General features: G+C 50.4%; 5 protein-coding genes across 5 annotated transcripts; 3 read left to right on the top strand and 2 right to left on the bottom strand.

Moving 5' to 3' along the window:
- Positions 1–289: 289 nt before the first annotated feature.
- Positions 290–2076, top strand: KD926_005288 (rhamnogalacturonan lyase; the record flags this gene model as incomplete). The annotated part of the gene is made up of 4 exons (XM_053098535.1): positions 290–536; positions 592–851; positions 911–1981; positions 2044–2076. The coding sequence occupies 4 exons, from the start codon at positions 290–292 to the stop codon at positions 2074–2076; spliced, it is 1611 nt and encodes a 536-aa protein (XP_052957663.1).
- A 770-nt stretch (positions 2077–2846) lies between these two features.
- Positions 2847–3649, bottom strand: KD926_005287 (rhamnogalacturonan acetylesterase; the record flags this gene model as incomplete). The annotated part of the gene is made up of 2 exons (XM_053098534.1): positions 2847–3200; positions 3257–3649. The coding sequence occupies 2 exons, from the start codon at positions 3647–3649 to the stop codon at positions 2847–2849; spliced, it is 747 nt and encodes a 248-aa protein (XP_052957662.1).
- Positions 3650–5818: 2169 nt separating this feature from the next.
- KD926_005286 (zinc-dependent alcohol dehydrogenase family protein) lies at positions 5819–7106 on the top strand (the record flags this gene model as incomplete). Its single annotated transcript, XM_053098532.1, has 4 exons — positions 5819–5983; positions 6097–6486; positions 6556–7002; positions 7062–7106. The coding sequence occupies 4 exons, from the start codon at positions 5819–5821 to the stop codon at positions 7104–7106; spliced, it is 1047 nt and encodes a 348-aa protein (XP_052957661.1).
- Positions 7107–7401: 295 nt separating this feature from the next.
- KD926_005285 (putative raffinose synthase protein Sip1) lies at positions 7402–10267 on the top strand (the record flags this gene model as incomplete). Its single annotated transcript, XM_053098531.1, has 2 exons — positions 7402–7596; positions 7652–10267. 2 exons carry the CDS (start codon positions 7402–7404, stop codon positions 10265–10267), a joined length of 2811 nt encoding a protein of 936 aa, XP_052957660.1.
- A 113-nt stretch (positions 10268–10380) lies between these two features.
- Positions 10381–11843, bottom strand: KD926_005284 (uncharacterized protein; the record flags this gene model as incomplete). Its single annotated transcript, XM_053098530.1, has 3 exons — positions 10381–10983; positions 11043–11240; positions 11307–11843. 3 exons carry the CDS (start codon positions 11841–11843, stop codon positions 10381–10383), a joined length of 1338 nt encoding a protein of 445 aa, XP_052957659.1.
- Positions 11844–12488: the final 645 nt, after the last annotated feature.

Raw genomic sequence — 12488 nt, 5'->3', positions numbered from 1 at the left:
TATACCCGTCTTTGCCAAGTACCAGATGACGAGGCTTAATAAACGCGAAATCAATTAGTTACTTCGCTACAATGCAAGCATTGCAGGCATTGAAGTGATCGTCGTTTGAGTTGGAATGGTCAATTTAGTAGCAAGGGAAGAAAGGATCAGAAGATGCCCTGTGGTGGCTATAAGTTCGGTGTTCTCCCACAATTACTCGACGACATGCCCAAGCAATTTTATTTTTATCTTGCAATTGCCATTCATTTCATCCATTGAACTTACAAGAACCTCTGCGTAAAGTCCAACCATGAGGTCGTCGTGGATCCTAGCAGCTGCGGCATTTCCCTTTATCGCGGCGGGTCTTACTGTTGATGAAACCGACGATGGCATTGTCGTGGACACGGAGAGTGAAGGTGGCCTAAAAGTGACGATCGACTCCTCCGGATCGATAACGTCCCTTGTTTACGGAGGGGAAGAATATCAGTATTCTTCTACGGGCAGTCACATTGCCTCCGGATTGGGCTCGGGAACCACAGTGAGCCACACTACCGAAGGTTAGTTCTCCTAGTTTCCTTCATGTTGGAACTTTGTGATTGAACAGTTCAACAGGGAACTATGCTGTGGTATCTGCCAAGGCTGAGAGTGATGACTTCAATCTCACTCACTACTACGTTTTCGAGGATGGAAAGAGTGTCATTTACATGGGCACTTACACCGTTGATCAGCCAAGCGTTGGCGAATTGCGCTACATTGCCCGCCTAGTCAACCTCCCCCAGGCCTACAAGGAAGGTGAGGTCTCCGACACTACCGGAGGCGATACCGTTGAAGGCAGTGATGTTTTCCTCGTCGATGGCGAGACAAGAAGCAAGGTATGCAACCTTGGTCGAAACCCTGACTTGCTGAATCCTTTATTAAGCCCAACATTTAGTTTTACTCCTCCCAGCGCTTCATCGACGATAGTGCATACTGCGCCTATAGTGAGGACAGCTCTGTTCATGCGTGCTTCTTCTCTGATACGAGATCGCGCGAAAAGTCTTCTGGAGGACCATTCTTCCGTGATATTGACCTCAACAATGGCGGTGACTACCAATCTACCACCTTCTACATGAACTCTGGCCATGTGCAGACCGAAGACTTCCGCACGGGCTTCTTCGGTCCCTATATCCTGTCCTTCAGTGGAAGTGATATTCCGTCGTGGGACGACTTCGATGTTTCCTTCTTCGACGACCTTAATCTGGAAGGCTATGTCGGCTCGTCCGGACGTGGTGTTGTTTCCGGCAAGGCTAGTGGTACTTCTGACAAATTCCCAGCGATCGTGCACTTGTACAATGATGAGTACCAATCTTGGGCCAACGCCTCCGGAGGAACATTCACCACGCCTGAAGTTGTTGAGGGCGACTACACGCTGGCGCTCTACCAGGGTGAGCTTCTGGCAGCCACGACCACCGTGTCCGTTAAGGCCGGTGCAACGGCCTCAGCCTCCATCAGCGCCACCAACGACATCATCACCCAGGAGCGGACAACTGTTTGGCAGATTGGAGATTACGATGGCACCCCTCAGGGATTCCTCAACGCGGACAAGCAGCTTCGCATGCACCCATCTGACGATCGGATGGGCGCGTGGAAGGCCTCAGCGTTCGTGGTGGACTCGAGCGAGACATCCGACTTCCCCATGGCCATCTTCGCCGATGTGAACAACGGACAAGAGGTGCAATTCAGTGTCTCCGAATCCATTGAGTCGGACGTGATCGTGCGAATTGCCACCACGCTTGCATTCGCGAGCGGCCGGCCCCAGCTCACTCTCAACGAGGCCGACTGCGACGCTCCCGGTGCCCCCACCAAGATTGACAGCCGTGGCGTAACTCGCGGTGCTTATCGGGGCTTTGGCGAGGTCTACAACTGCACTTTTGCAGCTGATGACCTGGTGCAGGGAGACAACACTTTGAAGATTAGCGTTGTGTCCGGATCAAGCGGAGAGGAATTCCTTAGCCCCAACTTTGTAAGTCATGCTCTTTTTCATCTCCTTGGAAATCGCCGAGAAGTGACGCTAACGCTTTGCAGGTCATTGATGCAGTGGAGCTTTACTACGTCTAGGGGATGTGACGATACTCCCTGGGTGCTGATGAACTGAGGGAATGAGAGTTGTATTGGTAAATAATTTGCGAGCTTAATCTGTCTACAAAACAAATAGTCTCTTGCTTCCGAGTAATCAATTCCACATAATCTGAACAAGTCTAATAGCTATACATGGAGTATTAAGCGACCTGGAAAAAAGTGTAGATGCAACGAAGCCCAATAAGCCAACCGAATGCAAGAATCTCCCCATCACCTCACCATCCAAAAAGATCTACATACTACTTTCCCTTCAGAGGCCCCCACGAACCTCGAACCTCGATGAAAGGACAAACCCCTCGTCTGACTCATGCAGAGTGAGTGCAGAGCGCACACTCTGGCGTGCTCCATGCCTCCGCACGACTAACAAGACCCAAGGCAATAGATTAATCTATTTTATATTAAGGAGACGACGATCTTGACTCTAGCAGGACGAACGGTTCCGGTAGGGGCCTCAGGGCGGGGTGGTCTGACGTTGGCCTTGTTCTCGCTAATGGGCGGGTGGGGAGATGGGGGCGTGGGATCGGCAGTTTGTTTGGCGTCTACTGAAGTACTGGTTCCAGTGTCTCCATAGTACGGTATATGGAGTGGTAAATATATTCTAGATTGGAGCTTTACTATGGTGCAAAGAAACGTAAGATTGCGGGAAGATAATTGATATTCTTTTTTGGTATACTCTGAGTCCTAAACCCCTTCCTTCATCCTCTTATGTACCAAAACATACTAAGCGCCGTGATGTATACGTAAGCTCTCTACTCATCTCCGGAAGCGTACTCGCCCGCAGCAATTTTCTTGCTCAGCGCCTCGTTAGGCGTGATGTAGTCTTCCAGGTCGGAGCGAGCGTCCAGCAGAAGATCGGCAACCAGACGACCAAAGACGACACCACCGGCTTCGTTGATATGAGTTTTGTTTCCATCGGACAGGTCGTAGGTAGTGGCGTTCTCGTCGCCAATGGCGTTGATGTAGTCGGTGCTGGCGGTGGTTAGATCTAGGTACTTGATTCCCACGGACTTGGCGGCGTTGATGGCTTGGACTCGCCACTCCACGAAATCCTCCTTGACGGTGTCGCCATCGGAAGTGCGGCGGGTCAATGGGGTGATGATAATCTGGCAGCGCGGTTAGTCGAATGAATAGAAGGAATGAGGGTGGAGGTGCAACGTACAGGAGTGGCACCGGCATCCTGGACCTCCGTAGCCAGACCTTCCAGGTTCTGTCTGTACTCGTTCACATCAAGTGCTTTCTGGTCGTTATGGCCAAATTGCATGGTCACAATGGGCGAGTAGTCGGAGACGGTGGAGTTGATGTTCGATAGCAGGTCGTCCCATCGTCCGTTGGCACGGTATGACACCGTGGTGGTGCCGCTCTTGGCACGGTTGACGCCGTCCGCAGGATCGGTCACGAAGGATAGGAATCCGTCGCCCCATCCTCCTTTGGTGGCAACAGTAGAGTCACCGACCAGGAGGAAGTATGGCGGTTTGGAAGCCCGAGTGACGGGAGTAGAGTGGACAGCGCCAAAGGTTGCGGCGAGAATGGCGGCGATGCTGGCGGGCTTCATGTCGGTCTCTCTGTTTTGCTTTGAAAAGAAACGGAGTCCAAGAGTTGTATCGGTGATGGCCTCACAAGGAGTGTAGAAGAATAGACGATGGACGATTGTTGGAAGTTGACAAAAGGTGCACTCGAGACCCTATTTATGTTCAACAAGATACTCCCTCAAGAGATTTGAACTTATGAAGAACAACCCGCCGTGACGACAACATGTGTTGCCCGAGACAATAGATCAGAACGTTGCGTGTGTCCATTCCTGCAGCACACCGACGATCTCTCGTAACATCGATGGACATATTCGAAGCAGATGGAAGTATGCTGACTCGGAGTACTCTATACCGACATTTTCCATGTCCTGTGCAAAGGGACAAGCCAAGGCGTTGGGGAGGTGACAGAAAACGCGGTCATGTTTGGCCGAGATCTGACGATCCTGCCTGTTTGTGAAAAGGTTTGGGAATTCAAGAGGGCTATCATAACCAGCAAGATGACGATCGCGGATCCGTGGAAGCTGCAAGAGAGACGTTGAGGACGGAAGAAAGGAAGCCAGGGCGTTGAAGGTCAAAACCGGAGCTAGCTCTATTCCTGGTCTGAGAAGTAATATAAAATCTAGGGAACGACGTGGCGTTGACGCAGCCAAGAATCCGGGGTTCTCCTCGTGTTGGATATAACGAGTCATCCGCGAACCTTCAAAATCTGCACGGACGAGAGGGACACAAGATCAGGATGATATTCCCTGCTGGTGTTCGTAACTCTCTGGCAAGACAGGAGCCAGATGGGGACATCTGGACCTATTCGAGCAAATATGCAGTCGATCAATTGCTTAACCGAGCTACGGCCGAGACCATCCTAGAGCCAAGAGGACCGGAAGAGCTGACACCTAAAGCTGCAGGATGGCTGTACGGACATTTCTCTTGTCTGGTCATTATCCGATTCAGCATTGAGAGGGGCGAATCCTTCTCTCCTTGTCTGCAGTCATTACAAGGCATGAGGGGCTGTCCATTCATCGTTGGGCAACCTTGAGCTTCCAGCCGTCCGAGCTAGAGGATGACATACTGAGCTTGAAAGTTTGAGCTCGGGATATGTCACAGTAAGGGTCGAATTCTGGCTGATTGGTTTGCGGGGTGAAACTAGTATGTTTGGTTTAGGACAGTGGTAACTATGGCCCCTTCATAACTGAAGACTAGGGTGCCATTGTGATTGATGACCGGGGTTCCTGCGGGATCCAATTGCACTATCCACCAAGGACGGAAGATGGAGACGTTAGAGCTGAATGTATCAAATGGCGAAAGAGGTGAACAGAGAGAAAGAAAGCAAAGAAAAGATAGGTCTGTTTGACTAGTTTACCTGCCCCAGATACTGCTTACTCATCCGGACTTCAGGAATCCTGCCTCAGGCATCGATGTGAGATCATCCCGGCAAAAGTCTCCGGGCCCCGACAAAGAAACTCCGCGCTCCGAACAGTCGATTGATCGTTGAATGGTCCAATTTTCATCAAAGAAATACCCCTGAACAAAAGAAATACCTTGACCTTACAATTCATCCATCATGGATAATTGGTGGAGTTTCAAAATTGAAATTAGCCATGGCCGAACGAGCTAGCATCCCTGCATTTTGCATCCCTGCCAGAATTCTGCAGAATTATACTGACTTCACACGTGGGTCTCAAAACGGTCGAACACCCGACCGTTTCAATCAGGATCATCAACCTGAGTGATCCAAGTATGAGATGTTTCCGCCTTCAGTCGCCAAGTTTGTCTATGAACCTGGAATTCTCTAGCGCCGGAGACTTTCGATAGAGAGATGAACCCATTTCAAAGGCCGAAGGCCTCACTCAATATGAAGAATGGCTCGTTGGGCCTCGTCCGCGGGGTTCCAAGTTTCTTCACAAGCTCACAACATCCGATGAGTCTGATGGCGACCTTCTCGACATGTGAAAAAGCTTAGTCGATGATGTCCTGCCTAACACACAGCGTGCTCTGTATTCTCGGAGGGTCCTTTCGGTGTTTGATGAATTATTAAGCCTATCGTCATGGAAGTGGATCAGACCCTCTTACGTCAAGATCCAAAGCTGCCAACAGACCGCCCTATTTAGTTGTGGAGATGCCCCTCATCCAAAATAGTTCAAGCATCAATTGAGATACTTTGCGGTCAAATTGCATTCTTTTTGAAAGTATCAACCATGGAATCAGCTGGAACTATGAAGCAGTGGAGTGTGGTGAGCAAGGACAAGGACTTCGATGGCTTGACCTATGGCGATGCCCCGGTTCCTAAGGTCGGCGAAAATGAAGTTCTCGTGAAGTTCCACGGCGCATCATTGAATTACCGTGATTTGATCATCCCCAAGGTTAGTTGGCTTCATTTCAACCTGTGTTCGTCAGATCAATGGGTTCTCCTGGATTTGTCACAGAAAAGCTATGAGTTAGATCTCAATGACTGACATTGCCACCTCGTTTTTAGGGACTTTACCCTTTCGCCGTCAACTTCCCCACAATCCCAGGCTCAGATGGTGCCGGCGAGGTCGTCGGCGTTGGGTCCAAAGTGACACAGTTCCGCAAGGGTGACAATGTGGTTACTCTGTTCAACCAAGCACACCAATTTGGCGATATCGACTTTGCGGGGGCCCAGTCCGGCCTGGGAGGAGCCGTCGATGGCACTCTGCGCCAGTACGGAGTTTTCAACGAAAACGGCGTTGTCAAAAGCCCCAAGAACCTCAACTCCTTGGAAGCAAGCACTCTCACATGTGCTGGACTCACCAGTTGGAATGCTCTGTACGGCCTGAAGCCTCTGAAACCCGGACAGACCGTGCTGGTGCAAGGAACAGGTGGTGTGAGCATTTTCGCATTGCAGGTAAGTTGTCAGAAAGAAGAGTACCTGGCCGCAAGTGCAAGAAACAGGCAAACTGATCTATGCCCGTAGTTCGCTAAAGCGGCCGGTGCTTCCATTATCGCGACCACCTCGTCGGACGAAAAGGCCAAGAAACTGAAGGAGCTTGGAGCAGACCATGTCATCAACTATAAGAGCAACCCCAACTGGGGCGAGATTGCTCGCACGCTGACCCCCGAAAATGTTGGTGTGGATCACATTATTGAGGTTGGCGGTTCTGGCACTCTTAACCAGAGTTTCAAGTGTGTCAAGTTCGAGGGAGTCATCTCTATCATTGGTTTTGTTGGAGGCACCGACGCTCAGAGCCAGCCCCCTATTCTTGCTACACTCAGCAACATTTGCACCGTGCGAGGTATTTACGTAGGAAGCAAGGCTTTGATGACCGACATGGTTCAGGCAATCGAGGTGAACAACATCCACCCGGTACTCGATACCAAGGTCTTCTCCCTTGACCAGACCAGAGAGGCCTATGAGTATATGGTAAGTGCTTCAGTCATTGGACATGTGTTGTATACAAATACTGACTTGTGGTGATATAGTGGGCTCAGAAGCACTTCGGCAAGGTTGCCATCAAGATCGAATAAATGGCACAGTAGATGAGGTTTACGACACATGCAGGAACGTGGAATGTAACTATGAGATAGCCCGGGATGGCATTGTACCACCGTTAATAATGAAACTATTCAAATGACCGTTGATCATGTCCCTGTGTAGCCTCAGGCACCGACCAATAAGAGACCCCAGGGGCCTTCCCCTCACCGCATCCTCGCCACTGCAACCAACGCATCCATCGTCCGTCGTTTTTCATCCTAACCACACCGGCAACTATCAAGTCGGTCTTCCAAACATTTGACTCATCGGCGGCACTTTCATCTCCAGATGCCGAACAACGCTGAGACGACCTCAACCCAGCCCATCTTTGGGCCAGCATGCTATCAGAAGGCTTCACAGGCGCGAATAATTTGCCCGACACAAACGAGTATGTTCGCTCAAGTAACCTGTTACCCACCTTTGGGCCAAGTAACGTGTCCCCAGAGGATACAGAAAGCAATAAAATCCGGAAAGAATGATACGGTAGGCCGACGCTACCATAACCGAACTTATATGTATTTAGTAACGAGGTCTCTAGATTCGATTCATAGCAGTGATAGAATCGAGCACTGCATTTCCTGAGCAGTCTTGGGAGGTCGACATCTGGCACAACATCACTGGCCCCGAATGGAGTGCTCTTCCTCTGCAAAGACAAAATGGCCCCATAGCACCGCTTATGAATGGCGAGAAATCCGAATACCAGTCATATCGCCGTGTCTTTTCCCAGGAAATTACTCTTCCGAACAATGGTGGTCATGCTCAGTTTACTATTCGCTTCCGATCTGATCCGGATGCGGACTGGCGTTGGGCGAATGAGCAGCAGCGCGTGAGCGATGGAGAGCTGGTCTTTGCCCCGAGGATGACCTTCGAGAAATCCGTAGTTTGCGGGGAGCAGCTGGGCAAGTATTTTGAGAAGCTATCCCCCGAAATAAATATCGAGCCACGAAAGAGTGAAGCCCCTGGGTCAGTCTTATGGAAGCTTTCTGGAGGCATCGATCCCGCAAAAGACGGCAAATCTAGTTCCAAATCACTACCTCTTGGAGTACCCTCTTCGATCGCTCGATACTTTGCATTAGTCCGGGTATGGACGCCATGGCTTGGACCTAGGCATGGTCGAAAAAAGTTCGAGTTGGCCGAGGATGCCATCCTATGTTCCTTTCTTCGAACAGACGGCATCCATGTAGTTGTCTTGGCCGTCTCCGGGACTTCCAACGTAACTGTTCTTGGCTCCGGAGAAGACGGGAAAGTGATCGTTCGGTCGCAGAATGATTCTACCGGGTCCTCGGAATTTCAGGTCCTGGTTGCCGCGGCAGATCAGTTTGACGTGGCCATTAGCGCAGTGATGTACGAAGCACGCAAAGCTGTCCGACCGTATAAAGAGCCACAGCCGTCTGGGCATCCATTAAGCCCAAAGTCACCGGCCGGCGATAGTTTCGTCATGGTTGAAAAGGACCCCGAGGCGCAATGGCTGGCAGACTGGTACGATGGGTTGACTTACTGCACTTGGAACGGCCTAGGCCAGAGCCTGAATGAGGAAAAGCTTTTGGCGGCTTTGAAAACACTGAAAGACCATGAGATCAAAATCTCCAATTTAATCATCGACGACAATTGGCAGGCCTTGGATCATGAGGGCGGACCCCAGTTCAAGCGACGATGGACGCAATTTGAGGCAAACCAAGATGCATTTCCCCGAGGATTAAAGCGCACTATCGAGACAATCCGCGAGAGCCACCCCAATATTGATCATATCGCCGTCTGGCATGCCCTTTTTGGATACTGGGGCGGCATTGCCCCGGACAGTCAGTTGACTGCGAAGTATAAGACCAAACAAGTCAAAATCAAAGATCCTAGGGCCAGCGGGCCTATCGCCCATGCGTTCGAAGATCGATCCCTATTGGCCATTGATCCAGACGATATTCAGCGCTTTTATAGCGATTTCTATAGCTTCCTGTCATCGACAGGAGTTGACTCCGTGAAAACAGATGCACAGTTCTTCCTTGACCTTTTGGAGGATCCGGAGGACCGGAGAGAGTTCGGGGCTGCATACCTGGACGCATGGTCTATCGCCTCGTTGCGATACTTTAACACGAGGGCGATATCATGCATGTCCCTTTTCCCCCAGGCTATCTTCCACAACCAGCTACCGACAAACAAGCCCACCATCCCGCTGCGTAATTCCGACGACTTTTACCCTGATATCCCAGAGTCTCATGCCTGGCACATATTCTGTAACGCCCACAATGCTCTGTTCACTCGATTTCTGAACGTCCTTCCTGACTGGGACATGTTTCAAACCAGCCATCCATACGCCTCTTTCCATGCAGCGGCGCGCTGTGTCTCCGGTGGCCCTATATATATTACCGATGAGCCAGGAAAGCATAATGTTGCGCTGCTCAATGAAATAACCGCCCCTACTGTATATGGGTATACTGTAATCTTGCGGCCTAGCCTGGTGGGCCGCACAATCGACACATACAATGGCTACAACGACGACCAGGTCTTGCGTGTTGGAACCTACACTGGCTGGGCAAGAACCGGAAGCGGTATCTTGGGTCTCTTCAACGTCTCCGCTGCCAAAAGGTCATGTCTAGTCTCCCTACTCGACTTTCCTGGAATCCACGAAGATTATACTACGCAGTACATAGTGCGCTCCCATACCAGTGGCAGTATTACAGACCCAATGTCTCCAACAGATACCAACTCTGTTGTGGCACTTGACCTCGAGCGGAAAGACTGGGAAATCCTTACAGCCTATCCCGTTCGAACATTAACCCTGAAGGCCAACCCGGAGAAGAACATTCCACATGATCTGAAAACCGACGTTGCGGTTCTCGGATTGCTGGGCAAAATGACCGGCGCGGCTGCTCTTGTCAGCTCGGATATATACGCTGAGCAAAATGGCCGTCTCCGAGTGGACGTTAGTTTGAAAGCACTAGGTACATTGGGAATATACTTCACCAACTTGGGATATCGGAGTATCGCGCAGAACTTCATGGTTACGATATTGGGAGACCCGGTTCCACAGAAAACTGTGCACCTGGAGGGAGGCGAACACGGTCGCCTTTTATCTGTTGATATTTTGGCAGCTTGGAGAATAATGCGTCTCGAGCCTGGCTGGAGCAACGAAATCATTGTGCATGTTTTTGTTGGATGATTGAATATTTTACTGTGCTCATGCTTGATATTTGCTAGACTGGTTTTTATATGCGGATTGGTATATATTTGGTGCCACTTATAGTTCTGTTTGTTCATGGAATTGAGGTACTACTACTCTAGAACTGCTCTCCAGCCTCGTCTACCGACAAAGCCCTTCACATCCTCGTCCTCTAGCACATCCTTTCCTAACCGCGCAGTAACAACACTTTTCTCCACCTCAGGCCCGCACACGGAGAATGGGTCAAACCCTAACAATCGACCCGTCTTTGCGTCTTGCCTACGTACCCACTGCTTTCGACCAGAATGGGGGTTGAGCTCATCCTGAAAACCGGAATTGACACGGTCCAGAGTGATGAACCAGCGTCTTTGATGGACCGAGCCAATCGAGTTTGTGGAGCCAGGGTAAGCGTTTTTTAGACGTATTTGATGGTCCAAATCATCTTCTGAGTCCGAGTGCGGCTCGAGAGGGGGAGAGGCCGACGGATTTATGTCTTGATTGGAGTGGCGAGGTGCCAGTGTGCCAGTGTCGTCTCTTTCCGGCGACGAACCTGATGATGAGGTACTCGGCGGCTGGGCATCTCTTGGTTTGGCGGATAATTTGATCCTTTTGGGCGTATGCGTTGATTGTCTGATATCCATAGCCTTTGCTAACCGGAGAATAATCGTATATCCAGGAGGTAAGCGAGTACCGTGCAATCGCAGACGAATTTTTCGCTTCATGATATCAGCAAGTGCTTCTACGGGGACGGGAAAAGCAAAATTGTGCTTCTTACATTATGAAATGCCTGACGAAGCTTCTCACTATCGCTACTCTGATCCCCAGTAGCCGAGAGATTAGACGAGACGTTGGAGCGAGAGTCGTCGGTTTCAGGACCCGACGGCTCTTCATAATAAGGCAGGATTTCATAATGGCCCGTGTCCCAGATGATCATGCTCCCTGTTTTGGCGGAAGCTGTTTCTACGAGATGGTTCTTTCGCAATAGTTAGCCTGACATCTTCGTGACTCTTGAACAGACCAGTGGATCACAATTACATACCCACAAACAATGAACCCTCGTCTCCGTCGCATTCCGGTTAATCCGTCGGCTATTCGGATCGCCAGGTAAGCCGTACATAATAGACCAGCTTACGGAGCTCGAATCCGAGAATTGCAGCCGAAGATCATAGTGTGGACCGGCGATGGGATGGTCATGCTGGTGAATCACGAAATGCCTCCCTTCGATATGCTGATTGCGTCGGTACAGTTCGGCCCATTCTGAGATGGGTATTCGCGGAGTGGATGCGTCTGTAGAGCGAACTGCTTCACCGAGTCGTGAGGAGAAGATAGAGAGATGATCGGAGACCTGTACTTGGCCAGCCTCGATGGCGGCTAGATTGGGTGGGTTTGAGTTGACTTTCGCCGTTGAAGTTGAAGATGTTGTTGGTATAGGTTGGCTGTCGGCAGACTTGTTTCCCTTTGATGGTTTCAAAGGAGGAGACACAGGCGTGTGAAGTGTAGAGAGTTGGATCCCCCTTGATTTCTGGGGAGGCGGGATAGGTGGCGAATTCTCATGGGTATAGCGGTTGCGTTTCATGGTTGGAACTGGGCATGGCTAAAGGATTCGAAAGATCTTCCAACTAAACAGAACTTCGGTGAACAATGTAAACCAGAATGACCAAGTCCAAATAAGAGCAGAACAAGGAGTGTTCTGTGAGGCTTTTGCGATAACTAGTTAAGATCGATATGTCATGAGTCAGCATGCCGCCAAGATCTCTCGATCGCATTGTTCGTTTTTCTTTCGACTTCAACATCTTCCATTCTCGACCTTGGAAATTGACTCTGCCCTACAGGACCGAGGGAGCACATTCACTGCACAACTGTACTCACGGCTTATGCTCCTCAACGCTGCATCGGGGAATTCGACCGCGTCACGAGCCGAGTCCCCTAAACTGAAGAAGGGAAGATCCCCAGGAAATGACCCATACGATGACCCAGAAATGAGCCAGCTTGGCAGGTTCTTAGTGCGATCAATAGTCCCCGCCACTTGCGTTAGACCCTGATGCTAATCGCGATCTGTGACTCTCATTGGCAGGACCGTCCAGCAACGACGCTTAACCCTATTCCAAATGTCCTCGAATCGGCCAATACGAGGCCATTTTAGATCTCGCGGATCTCGTCCGAAATAGTATACTGGTTTCGTGGATTCAGGTACGGCTGAGATTGGGTGGTGCATTAATCA

The sequence above is a fragment of the Aspergillus affinis genome (genome assembly GCF_023601865.1).
Source record: "Aspergillus affinis strain CMG 70 chromosome Unknown NODE_25_length_320802_cov_86_012257, whole genome shotgun sequence".
NCBI classification, from domain to species: Eukaryota; Fungi; Ascomycota; class Eurotiomycetes; order Eurotiales; family Aspergillaceae; genus Aspergillus; species Aspergillus affinis.
This window is presented reverse-complemented; position numbering and strand designations above follow the sequence as displayed.